Consider the following 24,206-nt stretch of genomic DNA (forward strand, 5'->3'; position numbering starts at 1 on the left):
CATGGACACACACACACGCCTCCTGACCCCTGAGCTCAGATGGCCTCACTTACATGCAAAAGGTAAAATTCCAGCTCTCGTCCGTAAAAACATCCCTCTCCATGTTCCCATACCTCCTGTCTCTGCCCTTCTGCTGCACACACCCTCATGCCCGCACACACACACACACACACACACCTTGACTCCAGCTCCCAAAGCCCAGGGAAGCAGCAGCCGTGCTGGACGGCTCGGCACCCCATGCCCCTTCCGCTCATCCCTTGTCCCTTTGAAGTGCCTTCGTGAGAGAGGTCAGCTTTGCCCCGGAGACCCTCATGGAGGTAAGGACAGCTGCGGTCGGACAGACCCTGTTCTGGGGACACACAACAACAGACACACACACGAGACAGGACAGAGCAGCTGCAGCCACGCAGCTGAAGGTGTGTGCAGCAGGACAGCCTGGGATCGGATATGGTCCAGCACAACTCTCTTTCTGGGTCACCTACTTTGCACCCAGGTGTCAAATGCAGTCAGCAAAGTACCAGATGACCAGATCGTAGGTACGTTCAGAACCTACGGCAGCTGTCCCGCTGAAGATCGCTTAGACCTATTTGAGGTGATTTCCTTTTTATGGTCTTAGCAAATATAAAGTCAACCTCTTGTTTGTCCGACCTTCCATACATCCTGTTCCATGGAGGCCCAGGTCCCTCTCTATCGTCAGCTCTTCTGGATGAACATTTGTTGTGTCCCATCAATAAATTCCATCAACATGTACTGCAGGATCCATTGATTCTGGGCTATGGAAAGACTGAAAAAGTAGTTGAGAGAAGAGTCATTCAACTAGCTCCTCTCAATGTATGTTCTACTTTGAGCATCTCCCTGATGACTGAGCTGCTGACCTCTCTGTCTTATTTTGGCTGCTTGAAACACGTTCTTCCGGCAGCTCCAATCCTCATGACCAGAGTTGAGTGTTAGCTTTGTCTTGTGGCTCACTCCACCACACCATGATCGATTGATGCAAAGTCTTCATGACCACGTTGACCTCCCTGCCTGTCTCACGCTCTATGTTTCCTCACTTGTGAACAAATGTACTGGATCTCTATTCCAGCCAGGATATAGCGCACCACAGTCCCTGATTTAGTGGAGCTGAAGACAGAAAATATGATCCCTGGCTGATGGTGTCAGCATCATCTCAACCAGAGTTCACCAAACCAACAAAGACTCCCTGCCCATCATAGGAGTCCAATCGTCAGCGGAAACAAGACCGACTAATCTTTGGAAAGTCACAAATCCCGAGGGGACTGAAAAGTAAATGGATTTAACACCATGATATTTAAGATTGCATTTAAGATTGTATATCTTGAGAGAAGTCCCTCCAACTTGCTGAAATGTCATTGTAAGTGAATTTGTCTTAAATCAAGTGGGATGAGCTATTTTGACCAAAAATTAGCCGTGACAATCTTGGTAAGAGTCCGAGTTTTTGCAGTACAGAGAAGCTGTTTTCACTTTTGCTGAAAATTAAAATAATAACTTCAAACTCAACCACTCCATTTTCAGATTCATTTTCATTCCTAAGGAAATGGGAAGTGGTGTGATGGACAGCTGCTGTTCACCACACTCCAGGGTGAATTAACTACAGTGCATCATGTTAATTGATGTGTCACAAATCAAACAAGCTTGAGGCTTGAGACTACATTACTGCGTTACTCTGGCAAAACCTTGTCAAGAATATAAAAAAAAAATCAGCATTTGTCTCTTTTCTTTGTTTATAAATCAAAGCTGTTATATCTTCATCACGTCCATCTCTGCTACAGTTTTGTGTCTTGTGACCTGATTATCTGTGTTCACACACAAACATCGTGTCCCTGCACCTGTACACTGAACCCTCTGCTGCGTGAACTGACAGGTTTTACTAAAATTCCCTCGACGCACGTGCATCGTCCTCTGTGTACACTCCCCCCATCTGGTTAAAGCAATGCTGAATATTGGCTGCACCTAATGTGTCCGAAACATGCGGCTGAAGTCCAGAGGATAGAGATTACAATGATCTTTACATAATTCCACCATCATCTTGTCAGTAAAAGATCACGCTGTTTGCTCTAAACTAGTGCCAGCTTCAGAATGACACCCTAACTGTGATGACTATGGTAATGTCTCGTCCTGATGGTCATTTCTGAGTCAATTCTCCAGCTAACAAATAGTCATGTCGACGGTGATTAGCATTTCACTTGCAAATGATAACTAATTTTCGCAGTTAAAGCTGCAAAAATGAACCAAACTACAACAAATTCTATACGGATAAAAGCACAGTCAGTCATTTTCCAAAGACTAAACTGAGCTGCTGGAGGTCATCTTGTGTGTAATCACCACACATTAACTTAAGAGAGGCAGAGATGACTGATCCGGAACTTCGTCTCATTAAAAATGCTAAAATCATAATAAATTAAAATATTAATAAATAAAAATTATTTACTAGCCCATGTTTATTTGTGAGAGTTTTGAGCTTGTTATTATTTTTAATTGAACAAGCCTTTTTTTTTCTTTCATAAATCTCGCTTCTTCATTTGGTTTTTTTTTGGCCATTCCTCAGATTGAGTTATTAAATTTTTCTTTGTGTTAACTTGTAATGTGTGAGATTCCAATAACTTTAAATCATTTTAGCAGTGGTTTAAGGGGTTTTAACACTTCACTTCTTTCTATGTAATGTGTCTTTCTAATTCACTTAATTATATATGAAATATTTAAATAAATTGTTCAAAAAAGATATATATATATATATATATATAAATTTTTCAATTAAGTCACTGAGAAAATCCATAAAAGTCTTTGATGGTGAAAATATGACGCATTAAAAATCAATTCTGCCATGACCACTTGTCATCCAGCACTGTGTCAGCAGGTTATCCATCCACCATCTATGGGTGTTGGCTTTTTTATAAGTGAGAGTAAAAGCCATTATTTGAATGGTTGCTGCTAAGTGGCAGCAGCAAATGAGTCATTTCACACCATTGATGAAAAGTGCTGACGCAAGGAAACTCTGGTGATTTAGACGTCGTGTCTGACGCTCCTCGACGTCACAGCAGAGCAGAGGATGAGACAGCAGATTTGAAGGAGGGAAGGTTATATGGGAGTAGCAGAGGTGAGAGTCAAAGCAGTGGCACTAAACAGAAGTAGAAGATTCACAAGAGGTAGCGGTTGATGTTCAGTGATCGTTTTAAGAGCACTACCTGCATTTTTCACAGGCCACTGGCAAATGTTGGATGACAAAAATACATCATAAATAAATAATATATCATATTATATATATTGTCGTGGGCATTAAGGGGTGTGTTCTCTCACCTAGATGGTTTATGGGTATGGGGCATTGAGGAATATATATTCACTGTGAAGGGAGGGGAAAGGAGTTTTGCATGAGGAAATAAAGTTGTTACAAGATGTTTATATATGTATAAACACAACCCTGTTCACAGTTCAGTGCATTACAGATAGTTCTTAAACAAGATGAAGTGATGAATAATGTGATGACCTACATGCAAGGAGGTGTGACTGTTGTTGAAAACATCTGCAGAAGCAGAAGTAAGCGGGAAAACAGGATGTTATTACATAAATGCAAGCCGATAAGAATGACTTTTCAAGAGTACTTTAAAGGTGGAGGTACGTGTTGAGTCATGGATCTCCTGTGGCAGGTTGCTGTTCACTTGAGGAGCCCTGACGGATGGTGCTCTAGCGCCTCAAGATTTAAGTCTCAGGCTCTTCATTTCTAGAAGCCTCGTTGCTGCCTTCTGAACCAGTTGGAGGCAAGATTTTTTTTGTTGATGCCAGTGAAAGTAGTCCAGGCGGGAAAATATGAACGCGTATTTCATCTTAAACTTGGTTAGCTACACAGCTCATTTCTCATGTGTGTTTCAAGTATAAACAAAGAGTCAAAGAGTAGAAGATGTCCTGACTAGGAGATAAGACAAATACCAACTCAGAGGGGTGTGTTTGATTCCTAACTGGCAAAATGTCAATATCAGCATTGAAAGCTTCAGGGCTCTCACCCTTGTCTGGTGCTAAGAAGAGGTCGTTTCCTTGCCAGGTCCTGTTCAAAAACCAGAGAGGAATTTAAGCCAAGTTTTGATACATAACATCACGAATACATGTGGTAGTGATAGTGGTCGAACCATCATTAGAATGACTGATGTCATAGCTGTAGGTAACATCAAGACCATGACCAGTGATGGGGGGCGAAACCATGACCTAGCCCACACTGAATAGACAATACAGAAACATTATTCCATTAGACATGCACACACTGATTTATTTCTTACTGCAAAAGAATGTCAGTTTTTAATCATGAATCCAGAACTGAAACGTTTCGCTTGGAACAAACTCATGGTGTGTTCTGTACTCACTTGGGTCGCGGCACAACTTCAACACGAGAACACTATGTTGAAAAATCAAAAGCAGTACTAATAATAAATCTTATGGAATAGCAACCACCAGCATTGTTTCTGTAGACAAGATTCATGACTGAAAGGAAAGACTCGGATTACAAAGCTCAATAAAATGTGAGAACATATTCTACATCACTCATATTTAGTTTGCAAAGCAAACATCACAGAAGTCACCCCCGCGTGCAGTAGACACATCTGGATGAGCATCCTTCTGTTTGTTTTGGCTATCAAAAGCACATCTGGGATGGAAGTGCTCCCTGCGGGGCACAGCAGCTCAGCGCTGGAGTTGGTTTAAGAAACGCCTGAGTGTCTTGAGTGAATCTTTTCCTCCGGTGGGAGTAAAGGAAGGAAATGTGTTGCTCTTCCCCCTTCTACCCCCATGTGTCATTGTGTGCGAGTTTTGGAGAAAGTTGTAGACTGCACATCTGTCAACATCTGGGTGCGCAGACTGTGTTTGTCTTCACAACAACTGGCTGAGATCAACATCAAGAACACACTTGTATGAGAGAAAAAACGTCCTCCACAGGCAGATCTTCAACTGATCGGGCCTCAAGGGCTGATCACTTCCCTTTGTTTGAGGGACCCCTCTTGCTGCTCTGCTCTTCCTTCGCCTACTTTATGGCCCTTTCTCGGTCTCATCAGTCCCATCACGACGGCACGTTAACACTTTATGTGTAAATGTGATTTGCCATCTCCTTCTCATAACAGGCTGCTGTGCAACATCTGTTTGCAGAGAAGGAGGAGTAGATGTGAGCTAGATATCCGCCGGAGAGATGCCTTGCCGTCGTGACCGTTTCCGAATGAATGTGAGGAAGTTTCCCTGGTTAGAAAGTTTTCATGAAGGATCCTACTTTTATTTTATTTTGTTGTAATCTCTTCAGATCATGAAGATGTAACTGATATAACTGAAGTTCTACTGAGTTGTTTGTTATATGTGTTCAGTGATATACAGAAAACAAAAAAAAACATGTATTTAACAAATGAAATGAAGTGAAGTAAAAGTAAAATCTGATCAAAACGCTGATGAGCACATGCTGGACTGGATGAGGCGAGATATTTAGTTGTGTGATGTGACTTTTAAGATAAAAATACACTATATTAATTCAACGTTTTGATGGTCGCCCTTGTATGAATGAATAGCAGGGAATGTTTTGAATAATATGGAAACAGATTTTGGGATATCACTGAAGCATAAGCACAGAAGGTAATTCACATGAGAACTGGATAACCCAAATGTCATCTGTGCAGTTCGTGTTTCCCACTACTACTGCGTCCTCCACTCATGTCCAGTTGTTGTTTACTTGGTCAGTCAGTCGGCTATCTGGAGGCCGAGCACAGGGGAGACCGTCAGAGTGTAGTCCCAGTGACAGCTCACCATATGGGAAGAGGGGGGAGTGGCCCTACACTAAGCCCTGTGGAGGTCCGCGCACAGTCACAACCAGAGATAAAGCAGCCTGGCAGATGCCACCTCTGTGGATACTATCATGGACTCACACACACACACGCCGCCAAATCTGCCCCAACATCACAGCTACGTCTGTCCAGATGATCCAGATAATTATGGCCGACAGTTTTTGTCTGAGCATGATGTGTTATTTCCAAAACGGCCTACAAAAATATTTTGATGATTCAAGCATTAGTTAATTTGGAATCATGGATTTAGATTTGAAGGATTTGATGGGTCCTAACAGCAGCACAATCTGTTATTTACGTCACCTAGTGTGAACTTTACTCCCCACATGGTGTTGACATCTTTATAAATAATCTAAAAGTAAAATATATAAACATATATGATGCGCATTAATTATAATCTCCTGGGACCCAGCACATGTTTGCCTTTCTGCACTAGAGTACTTTTTTTTTGCTTGTCAACCTATTAGCCAAATTTCATGCTATGATATCGCATCACTACATCGAGTTCAGTGCAAACAATAAGGCGGAAATGTCAGTAAAATAGTTGCACAACAGACTATGGAATACCAGAACTGAGAAAATAAGGAAATGAGGAAATCAGAATGAAAATAAATCAGAAATAAATATGGAAATATAAATATAAATATGGTTAAATGGAAATAAATATAACCACTTTTATTTCTGTCTGTTTTTCCGCTTTTATTTTCTCTCTGCTCTACTCAGTAACATCATGCATTTACCTGTATATGTTTACATTTGTTGTAATAAAGGCAATAATAGTAGCAAAAATGAAAACAGGAATATAAACTTAAGTATTACATCTTTTAGGTCCTTCTTATCCCAGATAGCAAGTAGATATACCTGTACAAATTAAGGCCCAGAAAAAACCCAGGAGGTTAGGGCTTTTTTATTTATTTATTTATTTTATTTATTATTTAATTATTTATTTTTGCTGACAACAACAATATTATTATTATCATTATTATTATTATTAGTATTAGTATATTCAACAATAATTTCATTATATTACAATTATTATTGTTGTTATTATTATTATACATCAATCATCACATCATCACATATGCTGCATAGCATACTAATAAAATACAGTCACACATTTCTGAACAAAAGTGAAATCATCAGATCAGAGTTTATATATATATATATATATATTACACATTAATGGATTGATCTACAATCTCAGTCTGTTATATTGGTATTCATTTATTGAAGCTAACACAATGTTTAACTAGATATTGTGGCAATGTTCACCAAGCATTCATATTATTCACCTATAATAGTATTAGTAAATAGTAGTAATAGTAAATATAATATAGTAATAATGTAATAATAATGTAATAACCTTATTTAGGGGGTAAAGAAAGTAAATTGTTATTTCAGGAGAACTAATATGTTATTACATATATTTGTGTATTAACGGCAACACATTTTTCCTTTGACTCCTTTGATCATTCCAGTGTAAAGCCTTCACTTGCAGGTTTGGAGGGAAGATTCTCTTTGTTTCGAGCACAACGGAAGCTCGTGATCGTCATCTCTAAACGTTCATCTGTTCGTGGAGAGGCGGTCTAATGAATCACTGTCATATCGTGGAACTGAAGACAATACTTCAGGTGAAAGGTCTCTTATATTCCTGTATTGATGTTTTCTCTTATTTTATCTGGGAAAAACAGTTAGAATTTACGAGGCTGAATAATGAGTGTGTGGCCCCTCTGTTTAGCCCAAGGCGTACAGAGCTAACATCTGGGCTGTTTGGCAGACTGGCCTCCGTTGGCCTTGTTGGAAAGGCTCTTCAATGCGGCTCCAGATGCTGGGAAGTGAGGCCGGGCTCACACAGATGGAGAGACTCTCACACACACATACATATAAACACACAGACACACACAATAGCCGCCTGACACACGGGAAACATTAGGAACATCCATACATTTGGGACACACTGGCACCATGCGCACGGTAGCAGCTGAGCATTCGTGCGCGCAGATGCAACCACAAATACAGATGTGTAAAGAGGTAGATACAGTTCGCTGCAGACAAACAAACAAACACACACACAAATCCGTTCCCAGATGAAGACAGAGCGGCAGCTGATGTGGTGGGCAGAGCCAGTGCGGTGTTGGCACAGGTAGCATGTTCTCAACAGCTGGCGCAGGTTAGGGATTCCTGGGAATTGATGCCACAAGGCAAATGTTCCCACTGGCTCGGGGCTGGCGTTGTGGCAGGCTGGCTGGCCGACCAGTCAGGTTCTCAATGCTTCATGCAAAATGAATGGATGCGTAGAAAGAGGTGGACAAATAGGCCGACGAGGATGTTATGGGATGGAGCAATGCAGAGAATGTCCACCATAACAAAGAAGAGCAAAATAGGAGAATAGCTACACTTGCTAGCAAAACACCATTGATGACTTCATCAAGTTATAAGTTCATGTTTGTGTGTGTTGGTCTTTTGAGTAACCAAAGGCTAATTTCCTCCTGCAGCTGTTGGTGAGTTCCTTCATTCCATCTGGATTGGAGAGACAGACAGGCAAGATCAGAAGTTGCTTCCCATCACAGAAGAGATGCAGCAGGAAAGATCCTATTGATCCCACTGCATGGAGTATTGTTTACTGTTCGTTTGACATGTTTAGAGATGTAACAGCCAACCAAAAAGATGATGCTGCTTGTTGAATCAAAATGAAACAGGATAAAGGAAGAGAAGCACAGTGGAGTGCAAGGATCAATACTACTGCGCCATCCATCCTTTTCTCAGGATTGTCAGAGTAATTGAGACAGATTGTTGAAACACACAACATCCCAGTGCACTCATCCAGAAAGGTGTCCACCAAGATGACAAGAAAACTCATTAAAGAGGCTTTAGGTGCCCAGTCCAGAGCATGAAACAAAGGGACATTGCCAGACTGAAGGAGGAGAGGAGTCACGTGAAAAAAGAGTCAATTCCTCTAGACAAGACTCAGAAGGGTGGTTACAAAGAGCATTGCTATGAGGACCCCACTGTTGACAAATTGGACAGAGCCCAATGAGGCAATGTCTTACAGCGATGAGTTCGAGGGGCGTTATGATGCTTTTACGATTCATTTACAGCATTAACATGGTGGAACGACCATAAGATGGAAAGGTGGATGCATTCAGAAGTTTTTGAAAATACCAAAAATACTTCACATTTTCCCAGCTTCGTTCAGGAGACACGCATCCCGATATCAGGAAGCACACATGCCTCCTGGATAGAAGCTCGACTGATGTGTGGAGTGGAAATGGAGATTGACGCTTTCCTTAAGACCTGACAGCCCAGTGGATGACATTTGCTTCATTGTCCTTCCTTTGTCAGACCAGAGTGCTTACATCGAGGCAGTCATTTTGTACATATATATTGTACAAATATCTAAAATTCATCTTTGCATCAAAATGATGTGGATATTGTTAAAAAAAATACTCGAAAACCACCATCACAGAGAAAACAAACCCTCAAGAGCTGGACTGGAACCCAATACTATCTGCAGCATATGCCAGTGTGGTTCCATTCCCACTCACAACTTCTACCATGAAAGTCTTGGAGGAAATTGGTTTGATCCAAACGCTGTCATTAGATGTTCAATGTTGATGAGATCAGCCAGTTGCAGACACAGTTCCTCAACTACACTATTACTATGAACATTAATAAAGGTACACTAGTAACCTCTCATACTGCAGACTGACAATGTGAGAGGCGTTCTTCTGTTCTCCTGTACAGACCAGAGAACACCACAAACAAGCTCTGTTTCAGCAGAAACAAGATGTCTGGGTCAGCTATAATGAAGGGACCATCCTCAGCCTTCTCCTAGTGCCTCTGCCTTGTCAATAAGCTTCGATCTACAAAAAAAAAAGAAATATGGCGACTTCCACTAATAAGTCATGCTTTATTCCTTAATATTTGTCAGTTAAACACAATATCTTTTGCTGATTTACATATATACTGTACAGACCCACCAACACACAGCGCCACATACACAGTAGAAAAACAAAGACTGCAGAGAGATGTTCAGACTTCTGATGGATCTACAAAGACAGCCAAACACTGTGTGCATGTGTGTGTGTATTTTTGTGTATATGAAAGTGAGAGAATTGCTGATTGACAAGCACAAATCCTGATAAAACTGAGGCTTTGGTTTTGATCATTCCAAAAATGATCCACCACCATCTGGAGATAAGCAAGTTAAACACACAGTTGTTCTTCCTGATGTCTCGTTCTCCTGGGACTTCCACGCACAAACACATTGGCAGAGACATGAAGTGAGCTCTATCTCCAACATGCACACATGCACACACACACTTGTCTGGAGAAGAGCGCATGTGCAGAGATACACATGCGATCTCAAGCATGCGGGCTCCCAAACACATATTCACTTTGATAAATGGACAGATGCTGCACCTCTAGAGGCACTGAGACCCAGCAGCTGTTCCCTAGCCAGTCAGATGGGCCACCATTGATACCTCATGAATATTTTACACTCAGTCAAAATGGCTGCATTCCAGACCGCCTACTGGAGGCTCACTGGCCCAGATGATCCTGTCAGGAACATACAGTATATGGAAGACTTGACATAGATGTTTGGGATATTTTAATGGCAGTCCTGGTTCATTTCAAAACCAGACATTATAAGCCACAAGTCTAATAACCACAGCTATTTTGCTCATATGAGAACTAAATGTTCCTGTTTCTAAGTTGAAGGAAACAATATTGCTTTTCTAAATAATGAAGTGAAAGTATAAGAGAGTGAGCAACCATTGAAATAGGCTGGTTAAGTAGACCCTTTAAGTCGCACTATTCCATTGATGTTGTGCTTTACACGAACAGAAAAATGGTCCATTTATGTCAGTTCAACTGAAATTCTCCACAAGGTAAGTCCCGCACCCAGTGGTGCTGAAACTGACATATTGTGGTTCTTCTTTCTAACAAGGCAGGTGCCCTATTGTACAACTTTGACTATCAATATGTCCGATACAATCAGTCCAGTATAAAGCAAAGGAAAGTGTTAAGTGTTCTTTGCGTGGTGTGAAGTCTTCAAGAAGCGACAGTCTGGATTTTTTTTCAGATTGATTCATTCTCAACGGTCACCTTTATAGGATATACATGTTTATGTGCTGCAAAAAATCATTTGAAAACATTGAAGTGTTGTAAATAATAATAATCACAAACACTGAAGGTGAATAGATTGCGGTGCTACAGTACACAAAAAAGACAGTACAGTATATGATGATGATAGATGATTGAGTTGTAAAGTCATCACTAATTCGTTATACTTACTAAACTACTGCACAATGTGCATTATCCACACTTTAAAATGACACCTGCTTGTTGTGTTAATGATGATAATGAAAAACTCTTGTCCATAATTGTGTACTATTACTGAAACCTTCAAACAAGCCCCCAGCCAGGCATCTTCATTGTTTGACTGTTCAAACAACAACAACAATCCCTTCCATATTTTTCTTTTTTCACAGCTCTGGAAAATGAGTTTAAGTCTTTTTTTTCCTCAATACAATTATTGCATGTCAAAATGACATTGACAAAGGGAGTTATGAGGGCATGTTTGTTATGCTTGCAAATGGATAATAGATATTGATAGTAAGTAAAAGCAGTAATGTGGAAGCAGGAGTTTTTTTCAATGTTGTGGAACCTAGAGTGGACAAAGTGTACATGAAACACTGATCACAAATGCACCGTGCGACACAATTCATTAATGACTTTGTATTCAATATTAAAATTAATCATTTCATTTCAGCGGAAGAGATCTGCTACGTCATCCAAAATAGAAAAAAAACTGCAAAGGAAGGCAGTGAGTTACTAATATAGTTACTACCAATACAGACTACGACTAATACACGGCACAATCCTCAATTGAAAATGTTTCAGTATATTTATGTGTCTACTGGAGAAAATGACAAGTAGTACACACATCAGTATGGCAGTAGTATTTGTATGTGCTAAAATTATTTTTCCATTCAGGTTTATATTTAGTTTACTCATGACTATTCTTAATTATGTACAGTATACAACAGGGGATGTACAGTGACCCCCAGAGGAGGAGGGAAGAAACACATGCTATGCGTGAGGACAAGGTCCTCAAGCACACAAGGTCAATATTTTTCTATGACACGTCTATGAAACGTGAAACTGCCAAAGCAACTATACAAGTTAATATTTTCAAGAAAATAACAGTTTAGAATTTATTGAGTGCATGAGGGGGAATGTCTGTGCCGAAAGCAGTAGATAGAGAGCGAGCGATACAATTGTAATTCAGAACATCAGGCTGGCTGAGAAATTTTGGCACGTATACAGACATAAACACAGAACAAACAATCACTCAGTCTGGCATCTGCCGGTAGAAGAACAATATATAGATCAGTCGCATGAACACATGGATGGAGAGAGAAGTTCTGAAAATTGCACACCAAATCTCAAGTGGCTTCTTTAGTCACGGCCTCCGTGCGTATATGCAACACATATCATTTTACCAAATGAAAATGCACCTTATAGGCAATTTATACATTGAATAGTATGAATCATAATAGTGTAAAAGTAAATCAGTATTTTGGCTCCAACTGAGGCGTCTGGAGGGATTCAAAGTTCAATAATGAGGGTTATCTAATTTAATATAAAGTAACCTATCAAGAATGCAAGAATAAGACCACCCTCACAACCTTCCCCTGTCTTCTGCTTTCTCCCAGGTCACAGCAGTTGAGCCTGCATTGTGTTTATGATGATGCATATGTTTTGTGTCTCCACAAGAGCCGATGCCTGCCTGTCTAAACACGCCCAAACGTTTCACTGTGACCCTTACAGCAACTGATCATATGTGTGTGTGAGTGGGCACAAACAAGTTCTTCAATAATGCTGTGTGTCTTTGTGTGACCGGAAGAATTCTAGTGTGACAGCATTGCTTGTGTTGGCAATATTCTGAATCCCCATGAGCCATAAACAATGACAGTAAAAAAGAAAACGTTGCTTTGTTCTTAGATAAGCTCTTAAGGTCACATTTTGCTTTAGAAGCATCTGGACATTGCCATAACTAAATTAGATGAGTAAGTGCAGGGAAATGGAAGCTAAATCATTCTGAAATCATTATTGAGTGATAATGGCTCATCTGAGACCAGAAACTCTTCAAAAACCGTCCTTTTCGAGCCCTGATTACACACTCCTCACTGTTGAACTTATACTTCTGCGGCTTCCCCAAATTATCTGTAGCTCAAAAGCAAAGCACAAAAGCAGCAGGCCCATCCCATCACCAGACTTCAGTCCAACAACCAATGAGAAGCAATACAGCAACACAGACTTCCGCCAAGACTTTCCCAAAATGTACATTGGACTTGGACAGTTCAGGAGCAGAAATAATTTTAATGTGTAACCCATGATGAAGCAAGACTATAACAGCAGAGTTGGTGTTGTTTTAAAAACAAATTTCCAGTGTTCTCCCACTGCTGAACTATTCCTGCGTGAGTGCATAATTGTACATTCATGCACAAGAGGCTCTTTGTCCTGTGCTGGTAAAGTGGATCCCCAAATTGATAGACACATAACAAGGTCATCATTCATTTGCATTTTAACAAGTCCTTGAGCTATGACACCGGATCGTGCAAATTCATTACCATACAGGGAGGCAGTTTATCCAGCCATCTATTAGTAACGCCAATTAGTTTACTGGGACAGGTTCAGGGGATGCAAGCGGGTCCAGTCGGGGAACAAGAGCTGTCCAACTTCTTTTTTTTTTGTGGAGGCTCCCATGACAGAGGTTTCATAAAGGTTTTTGTTCCAGTGACCCATATCTGAGAGGATTATAATGCATTACATATAATTGTACAGCAGCAGCAATAATTACTTGCTGTGTCTTGTTTTTTACTTATTTATTTGTCCGCTTATTTTACATTTTATTTTAAAATGTGACATGATTGTGTTGATCCGACTTCTACTTGAAAAATTCAAATAGGGGCTGTATTCTTTATTCAGCTGCTGCAATTGAGGAATGGGGCGAGAGAAGGGTTTGCTACTTCTGAAGCCACAAATACAGCTATTAGAATACTGGCAAACCAAAGGTGCACTGTAACTGCAACCGATATACAGCTAAATACAGAAGCTAACCACATGTTTAATATGAGAGTCTAACTTGCCGAAGAACGCTGCATCATGCAGATGAGTTAAGGAGGAGGCTGCTGCCTCGGCGGGGGAACAAGCTGGGGTGTTGCTGAAACCTAGTTTTGATATGCAGCTGTCGTCTGCATAGAAATAAATGACTTGACTTTTGTTGGCTACTGCTAAGGTTTTGTGAAACTATTAAGATTATATTTACATGGAAAAAAGTCTTGTTCCCAAATACAAACATTGAAAGAATAATTTTGTTGTAATAACAGCGTCAAAGTCAGAGAGGAGTTGCTTGAGTGCCCAGATACCGGCGTATTGCCGAAACACATTCACCTCATTCAACAGTGTGAATATTGTTTCTTTGTAATCAGCAGTGACGGTTAACTGAATATTTCCAGTGAAACATGCTTCTCAACATATCATTTAGTCTAACAGGTCCTGGTTTTCAGCGAAGGTGCTGCTCGTGTCTTGATCTGAAACCTGTTGGCCGAGATTAAATAAAAACAAAAAAAAAAACCTGTTAGCTGGATCAATGGGTGCTCACGCCTTCATTCTAAGCATTTTACGTCTTGATGTATAAACCAAAAATGAAATAAAGTCAGATTAGCGTTTAGAAAACTTTGATGTTAGACCTGAATATATGCTTTGACACACTGTAATTACCATGGGGGGGATGCTGGCATGCCCAGAGGCAACTGAAGGACACCATATTATTACACTATTACAGTATTATTACATTACTACACTTGTGGATCATTTGGGTGTGAGCATGTGTTATTAGTTTTAGGAGGATTTTTTTGCGGAGTTTTGCATTGAATGAGTTGGGAGGATTGCTGATGGTTTTTCTTTTCCAAGAAACAGCAGTGGCATATTCGTCAGTATATTTGAGTGTTTCACTGTGTGACACTTATCAATTTTATATATTCTATTAGCATTTTCTTGAATAAAGCCTTAGGTCGCTCCAGTTCGGTCAGTAGCATTTTGAATCTTCATAATAAACTGGTCTTGTATCAGAATATTGTTTCAAATGTGTACATTTTTTATGTTATTACCCTTCAGGTGTTGGAGAGTAACCAGACACCTTTTACGACGAGACAGAAGAGTGTGTGGAATGAAGAGTTTAGCTTTTACAACTCCCCTGTCAAGGTGCTGCACCTGCTCCCGTCAGCTCCGCCCCCACTGAGCAGTAGTCAAACTACTGTACCCAGGATGCACCGCGCCAGCCTCCACTCTCTTCGCTCTCCGCTGCGCCAGTCCTCCGAACCGACTCGCAGAACCAGTCGGTGTGGCCCTCCGTCTCACCTACTCTGCCTCCTCGCTGCTGCTGGCGGTGTCAACCTACGCCGGAGAGAGGAGAGGACGCATCCCTCCTTCTCGCGTGTCACAGGGCCGATTCCAATTTGCCTTCACGTCCCTCCTCGCCGGCTCCATTGGCTTCCTCGCCGTGCCACTCAACTCCTTCCAGCCCGAGTTGAGCAGCAACAGCTCGGAAACATCTGGCCGCCGCAGAGTGCTAGACTCCCCCGTCCCTCCGCCCGCTCGCCTCGGCAGCCTGCTATGGAAAAGTCTGTCTAGTTTTCGGGCGACGCTGGACGGGATTTTGACGGAGAAAGACGTCGCGGCTTGTTGTCTGTAAGTACTGTTCCTGACACCGGAGTCCGAGTCGAGGAGGCTCCGGGGAGAGAGGGTGGATTCGGAGGGGGGAAAGTAGCTTCCCTAGCATGACTGTGTTGTCTCCGAACACTAGTAGTTGCTATGTTAGCTCTTCTTCTGTGCTGTTCTAGCAGCTGCTGTCACAACACCGGGCCCTGCAGTACTACTGTAAATAGCTCAATATTCTGCCGACTTTTGGGAGCTACGATCCGGCTAAAGCTAGCTACCAGGGTGTTTGTTTGTTTCCTTCCAAGGGATAAACACAAACGAAAGTTCCTCACCGGGAGCCCCGCGTCAACTTCACCGAGACTTCGGTTGTATTAGTGCGAAGTTGTAACCTTGCACTCAAAATGTTGAATTGGTTTTAATGCGACGCTAATAATGTAATAATTGCCTATTAAAATGGCGGAGGCGGTGTTTATAACAACGTAACTATCACACAAAACTACAGGTGTTTATTCGTTGTTGTTTCTTAATACTAAATATTTACTTTTTGTAAGAAACCTCTCTTTAAAAAGTATATTAAACGGAATCAAATATGTTTTCAATTATATTAAGTAGTTCCTTCTTCAGTTATTATCTAAAATAAAAAAATAATATATTACTGAAAATAATGTAAACATATTACCTCCTTTTGGTCAGTGCACACTGATTATGTTGATAACTTCTCTACGACTGGAATGAAAGTAAAACCTCAGTAACCCTTTTCTGTTTATGCTCAGTCATTCTATTTATGTTCAATCATTTTCATATGAGTTGACCGAAGCATTTATGAAGGGGGTTGACAGATTGAGTGAATGAATAGAAGGCAAGACAGTGCCGCTGAACCGTAATGAAGTGGAAAACAATATCAGATGCGTGCCTCTGTGCTGTGCTGGCTTTTGTTTTTGGGCTACGAAAGGAAACTCTGGATTTGTTTTTCAAAAACAGACTGAAGTTTTATACCTGAAAAACTCAGATCAGTTTTTTTTTATTTGGTTCTAATGTCACATGGTGAACACATCTTTGTTACCAGAGTGAAAGGAGGAGAAAGAGATGGAAAGACAAAGTTGCGTGGTGTTGGTAAAATGAAAGAGGAGTCTGGTGGCAGGAGTGTAGAGGAGGCAGCATATGGCTGTAGAAAGAGCACAGCTGGAGGTAGCATCTCCATCTGAGGATGATGTCAGAGCAGCTGACAGGCTGCCATCCACCCCACCTCCTCCTCCTCCTCCGTCCCTCCACCCCTCCCAGTCCTTTATTGTGAGTCTCAGCGGCAGCCTGGGAGAGTTAGTGTTCTCTGTGTGTGTGTGTTTGTGTGTGTGTTTGTGGCTGCCGATCAGCGCCAGTTAGGGGGAGGAGGAGGAGGAGGGAGGTGGTATTTCGTTCCCCCTCCAACATCTCCTCCACTTTGCATCTGTCCCTCGCAGTTTGAACAGTGTGGTGTGGTTTTTTTTTGCCTGCCTCCCTCTTCTACTTCTACCCACTCATTGATTCGGCAAGAGCGGACGAGGAAGCGAAAGAGCAAGAAAGAAAGAAAAGGAAGAGATATACACAGGCAGTCGCAGCCAGTGTGTCCAGATATTCTGCTACAGTGGAGTTAATCAAGTTGATGCATACTGCTGCAGGTACAGTTCCGTGTCCCTCTAACTGTTTATGCGTGAGTCGATGAGTAGAGTAGGACAGCGCTGGCTTGTGGACTACTTATTTTGTGTGTTGTGATGAACTCATGTGTGTCTGTAGTTAAGTGTGCTGAGAAGTAGTTGCTGCCCAAGAACACGTTTATCATTTTCACAGGGTCCTTGATACTAATCCCTGATAGAAACTTTGTTTCTGAAATATAGAGAGTTAAAAATATACAGAAAATTCATTTATTCTTTATCACAATCAATTGTGCTGATAGAAAAGGTTTGTGTAAATAAAAACAGGTGGATATCTACTCTTTATAATCGGAGGTGTTTTTTTTTCCTCCACTCTAACTGATGGTAAAATTTCTTGAAAGCATGTTTGGCGACTCGAGCGGCTTTTTCCCCTGTCGGCTGGAGTGGAGGAGACTAATTTAGAAGTTGCAGATTTGAGCTGCCTGAATTGGCTAGACAGCTGTAATCGCACTCCCTCCTAGTCTTAATCTCTTTATCTGGCTAGCAGCTGCCATATGGCCCCCGTCAGCTGGATCAGATGTGGGTAAGCCTCCCTCCCCGGCCGTCCCAGCCTCTCCCTCTCCTTCTCCCTGCCCCTCTCTGTTTCTCAGACCCCTTCGCTGGCGGGCCGGGTCCCGGCCCGGGCAGTGGGTCTGCTGCCCTCCTGAGCCTCCGCCGACGGCTCTCTCTCCCCACCGCCGCCACTGCCGTCTTTATTTTTAGCCATCTTTAAGGATTAGGATTGATGCTGTGACGAGCAGGGCACTTACAGTGATTGTATTGTAAATCTCTTCTGGGGTGGTGGGCCACGACGCGGGGGGGTCAGTGAAGAAGACAGCTCCTACAACGGTGCGGATGTGAAGGGTTAGAAGACTTAGACGGGAAGCTGTGCGTGAGTTAGGATAGGAGGAGGAGGAGGAGGTTTGGCTGGATGGGGTGGGGAGTGTGAGGTGGGAGGAGGTACACCCTTGTCCCCGTAAGCCCCCCTCATTAAAAGTAGGATCTTGGGGGCGAGCACACGCATACACGTATCTCACACTCTTTGCCATTCTTGGTTTCATTCAAATGAGGTGATTTAACTGCTTTGGTTAACACCGCGCAGCCAGGCCAGCATGTATTTTCTCAGGCAGGACAAGTCAACGTGGTTAACAGGTGGGACTTTTTGCACATTTTCACCCCCATTAACTGCTTCGTCGCTTAGACAGAAACAACAGGAGGATCGTCTGCGTGAGTTTTCACTCTTCCCGTCCGTCTTTAATCTGCGCTTCTAAAGCCGACGCGCGAAGGTGAAACTAGGGACTGGCTGTTTTGTTTTGACAGAGCTATTTTCAATTGGCCAGTTTTCCTGCTCAACTTAGCCTGTGGAGGTGGTTTGTAGGTAGGCTGGTACTAAGTGTGCGTATGTGAGGACAGTGTGTGCTGCTGAAAGCCGGTTACCTAAAAGGGCTGTGCCAGGCCAGGCCAAAGTGGGTTAATAAAAATAACCAGCGTAGGAGCAGCGACAATCCAGGAGTGCAGGCAGAGGAGTTAAGAGATTTTCTGTGAGAAGGGAGAGTCTGTCACTGCTGCTTCACCTGGATTCAGTCTTCTTGGCTAAACCGTTTACCACGGATCCTCTTAATTACATGGCTCCAGTCTTGGTCATTCATTAGCTCTACGCATTTTATTTTCTTAAAAGGGAAGAATTAGAATTAAAATTTCCACTGTAATTATCTCATGGAGGAAATGAAGGCACAAACATATTGTTATTGTTGCCGTTTTATGTGAAGTCATCGTTCAAGAAGAGGGCATGAACCACCAGCAAAGGTGTTCAGTTGAATGTGAAAGATATTTATTAACTCATTTTGCTTAAAACAATTGAATTGTGGTGCGCTGCGGCATCATTTTGTTGCAGTGTTGCGTCGTTTCTCTCCAACAGTTTGTGTCTTTTTGACTGCTGATGCCATATGTGTGCTTGGCAGGGCTCGCGTGTTAACTGGCTTCAGCGCAGAGGATACTTTATGCAAAAATATTATTCAAACCTAATAATATCACAGTGTGATTAAATTGTGAATTGAATTTTAATCTCATTACTAGAGTTCCATTCCTTGTTTATTTGAATGTTTTTTTTATCACTGCTATTTTGTCTGATAAAATGTTTGTGTTTCTTGATAATATTTTTAAAAATGTAAATGTAGATACAGTTTTACGAGTTTATAAAAAGAAATGAAAATAAGTTGCATGTGGCTTTTACTGTATTTAACTGCAGTCTGTCAAAGTAGGGTAAAAATTAGATGAGTAATTCATACACTGACTAAAATCTAAAGGAACTTCACACTTGCTACAATGCACATTAATGCTGTGTGGCTTTACAGATATCAGAGCTTCACGTATAACATACATTACACGTCACTTGTTTTTTCCAGCCGTGACTGAGTCTCTGTCTCTGTGGCTGCAGGTTATGAGGACGGCAGGATGGAGTTCCCAGACCACAGCAGACATTTACTCCAGTGTCTGAGTGAGCAGCGGCACCAAGGCTTCCTGTGCGACTCCACGGTGCTGGTGGGTGATGCCCAGTTCCGAGCCCACCGCGCCGTACTAGCCTCCTGCAGCATGTACTTCCACCTCTTCTACAAGGACCAGCTGGACAAGAGAGACGTGGTGCACCTCAACAGCGACATTGTCACAGCGCCGGCGTTTTCGCTGCTGCTGGAGTTCATGTACGAGGGCAAGCTGCAGTTCCAGAACCTCCCTGTAGAGGATGTGCTGGCAGCGGCCAGCTACTTGCACATGTACGACATCGTGAAGGTGTGTAAGAAGCGGCTGAAGCAGAAAGCCACCGCGGAGGCAGACAGCACCCGCAAGGAGGATGACGGCGGGTCCAGTTGCTCCGATAAAGCTGACAGCCTTTCCGAGGGCTCCACTGGCCGACCGGCAACAGCTGACCTACTGCAAAGCGACGAGGAAGAGGATGGGAAAACAGATGGGGGCCCGCTGTGGCTGCGGCTGCCTTCCGCAGATCGACCAGCGTCACCCGCCATGCCTACAGCCAGCCCCGGACACAGGGAGGCAGAGATACAGGGCGCTGAAGTCCTGACAGACGGAGCCAAGCTGCTCTCCCCGGCCGGCAGCCCCACCAGCTCTACTGGATCTCTATCGCAGAGATCTCACCGCTCGGTGAGCTCTCGCGGGGGCCACAGGGGCCGCAGAGTCTCCAATGATGCAGCCGACTGCGTCCTGGACCTGTCCGTCAAGCCTCTTGCAGGTAGCAACCACACCAATCACCACCCGTCGTACTTCAGTGGGGCAGCGACCCCAGATAGCCTCCAAAGTCCGCTGGCGGTGAGAGTGAAGGTGGAAAGGGGCGTGGCCTCTGACGAGGAAGATGAACTGGGAGGTGGGGATTATGACATGGAGCACAGTGGCATCACCAAGGTGTCCGCTCCCAGCACCAACGGCGGCCTCGCCCACCACGGGGTCGGTGGGCCTCTGTCTGTGCAGCGCAGACTGGGCCTGGAGGCGCACCTGACCGCCATGAGGGAAGCGGCCTTGGCGTCCGAGCTGGAGCGGGACGAGAAGCCGACAGCCACGGCCGACGGCGAGGACATGCTGGGGGAGAGCGAGCGCGCTCAGGCCGAGGCGGCCAGCATGGACAACTCTTTGCTGCCTTACGTCTCCAACATGCTGTCGGCCCAGCACACCCAGATCTTCATGTGCCCGCTGTGTAACAAGGTGTTCCCCTCGCCGCACATCCTCCAGCTCCACCTCAGCTCCCACTTCAGAGAGCAAGAGGGCATCCGCTCCAAGCCGGCCGGTGATGTCAACGTTCCCACCTGCACCATCTGCAGCAAAACCTTTTCTTGCATGTACACGCTAAAGCGACACGAGCGGACACACTCTGGCGAGAAGCCGTACACCTGCACCACCTGCGGGAAGAGCTTCCAGTACTCTCACAACCTCAGCCGCCACGCCGTGGTGCACACGCGGGAGAAGCCTCACGCCTGCAAGTGGTGCGAGCGGCGGTTCACCCAGTCCGGCGACCTCTACCGACATATCCGCAAGTTCCATTGTGAACTGGTGAACTCACTGTCAGTGAAGAGCGAACCACTGGCGCTGCCTAACGTCAGGGATTGGGCCATTGAGGACAGCTCACAGGAACTGTGGAAGTAGACTGCTGGTGGGATGAAGGGAGGCAAGCAGAGAGTTCGGTGGGTGGCAGTTAAATATTTGGGGGTTGAGTGAGTCATGTACTTGTATGTTGCAAAATCTCAGTCAATTGCACTTTAATAGCACATGAAAATGTTACTACTGACTTGTTTTTGACCTTTATTTGTGAACTGTTTTTTTTTTTTTTTTTTCAATTCAGTTCCGTTTTGGTGGCTTGTTCCGTCTGAAGTCCTGAAGGGACTGTCTCATGTTTTTGAAGTGTTTTTTTCCTCAGACACAAACACTCTGACGGCGGCAGTAAACGCTGCAGCAGGAGTTCAGGTCGCATACACTGAAGTTTAGGAAACACTAAACGGGTTGTTTTTTTTTGTGTGATTCCCACGAGCCGATAGCATCACACACCGTCATCAGACATGTGTTTGTGTGCGTGTGAAGACGTATGTGCACAACTCTGGCAGACATCGCACCTGACATGCATGAGTGTGTGTGTGTGTGTGTGTGTGTGTGAGAGAGTGTGTTTCATGTGTTGATTGAAGTTGTGCTCCTCTGGCTCGGAGGTGTTGTTGGCGCTGCCCGCTTCACTTCTTAAGCTCTTTGGTATTGACTGACAAACTGATGGCACTCATGGAATGCACAGCCTCCTTTTTCACTTCCAATCAATTTGAAGTATTTTAAATAAATTCTAATTATTATTATTATTATTATTATTACTATTTAAATAGATTTGTTTTCTTAAATCTAGATGGCAGTCTTTTAAAAATCACTTGTTGACAAAAAAATAATTTAATTTAATGTTGTTGTATACTGTTCTGCTATAGTTTAAATATTTTTTTTAAATTAATGAATACTTTTATTTGCTACTTTTTTGTAACAGGACCTGCTGTTGTTGCATGATGTCCAGACTTGTATATTTTTAAATAAAAAAAATGTGAATTTGCTGTAATACTGTACAATTGTAATTGATCAAATATTTGACAATGGGCTTTTCTTATATTTGTGAATACTACTCCAGGGTGCAGTCTGTTGAATATGTTTCATATGAAAAGAAAGTGCATGTTATTTTTTTTTCCCGTCTTAAATGGCTCTGTTGCGTTGGGCGGGTCGGGACGGGGGGAGAGTAACAGTCAACAGCGAGGAGGTTTTACCGTCACTCCTAGATGAGTGTAACCGAATGTGTTTCCATTGGATGTTGAAGCATTTGAAGCCTGTGTCTATATGCACTGATCTCTCTCTACTGTGTGCGTGTGTGTGCGTGTGTGTGTGTGGTGACTCGGTTATTACCGGTCAATTGAATCTACTGAAGATCTACGTCCATCCAGCACTTCCTCCTCCACTGCTGTTTTTGTTTATCTCCCACTCTGGCTCTAAACATAGTCGTTGTTTCTGCTGATTGTGCATCTCTCCGCGCTCCGTCAAGTGCAGTTATGACTTATGTGAAGGATACTGAGGCGTCACAGGGACTGAAACTGAGCTGTCCTGCTGAAACTTGTCAGACATTTTTGTCACATCTCATGTTGAACTTGAATCTTGTGTGTGTGTGTGTCCTTATTTGGATGCGGAGGGTTATCAGGATGCACCTTTCCGAAGCGAAAATAATTGAAATGCCTTCTCTTTATTCATCATATCTGGAATATTGTAAAATATTAAGGTGATAAATTCATTTTATCAAAGAAATATCTCGCTGAAAATATTTTCAAATTGATGGTCAAGCGTCAAAAACAATCCGAAACACTTGTACTCAACGTTTTCCTATGCTGGCAGCCTTCTCGTCGTCCCATGATGGTGCATGTGGTGGGTGGAGGTGTGTGTGTGTGTGTGTGTGTGTGCCGCCCTGTCATCTGGTGGCATCTACGGGCGCTGCCAATGCAGTAGCGGGAGCGACACAGCGGCGGTTTAACACGCCGTCGCCTTGTTTTCTGAGAAACGTTGTGTATTCACTGGCAGCATCTCTGCGTTCGGCTCGCCCCAATCCTGCTGTTATGTCCATCACCACTGCTGGTTCTGTTTCTCTGGTTGTACTTGACCGCCTTAAACTGCTGTAGTCTGGACTGTCTTTTTTAATATTCGGATTATTATTATTTAAGTGTGAGTGTTGGGTGGAGTGAACTGGACGCTGTGAACTAACCACCCTGATGAAAACATCTCCATCTTTTGCTGTGTTTACTTGAAAACCTAGGGAACGGGGTGGGGGGGCGGACAGATTTTTTTTTTAAGGTATAAAATGTCTTAGACAGTTTATGAAGGGAAGATGGGTTGGAGGGGCAAAGTGACTGAGTCTGTTTTTAAAAAAGGACAATCAATGTCTGGGAAAAAAGCAGATTTGAATTCAGATGTATTTGCTCCCCGCTGAGATTCAAAGAAAGTTATTTTATCTGATTTAGTTTTTTTAGCTTTTGACAATCATAGCTGGTTTTATTTTTGTTTTGTTTGTTTTTTTTCTCAAGGGGAGTGAATTTACTTGTGTTTAGTTTTGTAATTTTTGGTGTGTTGTTGTTGACATTTTTAAAATTGTGTGCAAACTGCAATAAATTATAAGAATCTTGAAATTCTAACAGTGAGTGGTTTGTTTTGTCTGCAGCGCACTTCAGAGTGAAAATGAAAACAGGCAATAATTCAGGGAACACAACGGCCATGACAGTGAGTAAACATGAGTGAGCCTAAAAGTTAAGTTAAGAGTTAAGAAATGATGGCAGACGGGAGAGAAGAGTGGAACGCTGTATTTGGTCGGATGACAAATTTGACCTTGACTGGAGAAATGGGGAGAAGAATAAGACGTCATCTTAAAATAAATAATAATCTGAACTAATTAAGTATTTGTTTCAGTTGTAGTGAGTAC

At 42.8% G+C, this 24,206-nt stretch overlaps 1 protein-coding gene across 4 annotated transcripts; it reads left to right on the forward strand.

The window, feature by feature from the left end:
* Positions 1 to 15,211: 15,211 nt before the first annotated feature.
* zbtb18 (zinc finger and BTB domain containing 18) lies at positions 15,212 to 23,923 on the forward strand. 4 transcript variants are annotated; one of them, XM_053875898.1, is made up of 2 exons: positions 15,212 to 15,587; positions 19,662 to 23,923. In XM_053875898.1, the coding sequence occupies exon 2, from the start codon at positions 19,679 to 19,681 to the stop codon at positions 21,371 to 21,373; it is 1,695 nt and encodes a 564-aa protein (XP_053731873.1). In that variant the 5' UTR covers positions 15,212 to 15,587; positions 19,662 to 19,678; the 3' UTR covers positions 21,374 to 23,923. The 4 variants fall into 4 exon arrangements, with proteins under 4 accessions (XP_053731873.1, XP_053731872.1, XP_053731870.1 ...); XM_053875897.1 differs by lacking the exon at positions 15,212 to 15,587 and adding an exon at positions 16,475 to 17,212 and having other exon boundaries at positions 19,662 to 23,922; XM_053875895.1 differs by lacking the exon at positions 15,212 to 15,587 and adding an exon at positions 18,174 to 18,451.
* The last annotated feature ends 283 nt before the right edge of the window (positions 23,924 to 24,206 follow it).

This window comes from Synchiropus splendidus, chromosome 9 (assembly GCF_027744825.2).
Source record: "Synchiropus splendidus isolate RoL2022-P1 chromosome 9, RoL_Sspl_1.0, whole genome shotgun sequence".
In the NCBI taxonomy this organism is placed as follows: domain Eukaryota; kingdom Metazoa; phylum Chordata; class Actinopteri; order Syngnathiformes; family Callionymidae; genus Synchiropus; species Synchiropus splendidus.

Bases quoted from the DNA above. Each gene is read 5' to 3' on its own strand.
- zbtb18 (XM_053875895.1), top strand. From the start codon at position 18,337: ATGTATTTTCTCAGGCAGGACAAGTCAACGTGGTTAACAGGTGGGACT. The intron at 18,452-19,661 runs GTGAGTTTTCAC...CTGTGGCTGCAG, and splicing joins ACAACAGGAGGATCGTCTGC to GTTATGAGGACGGCAGGATG.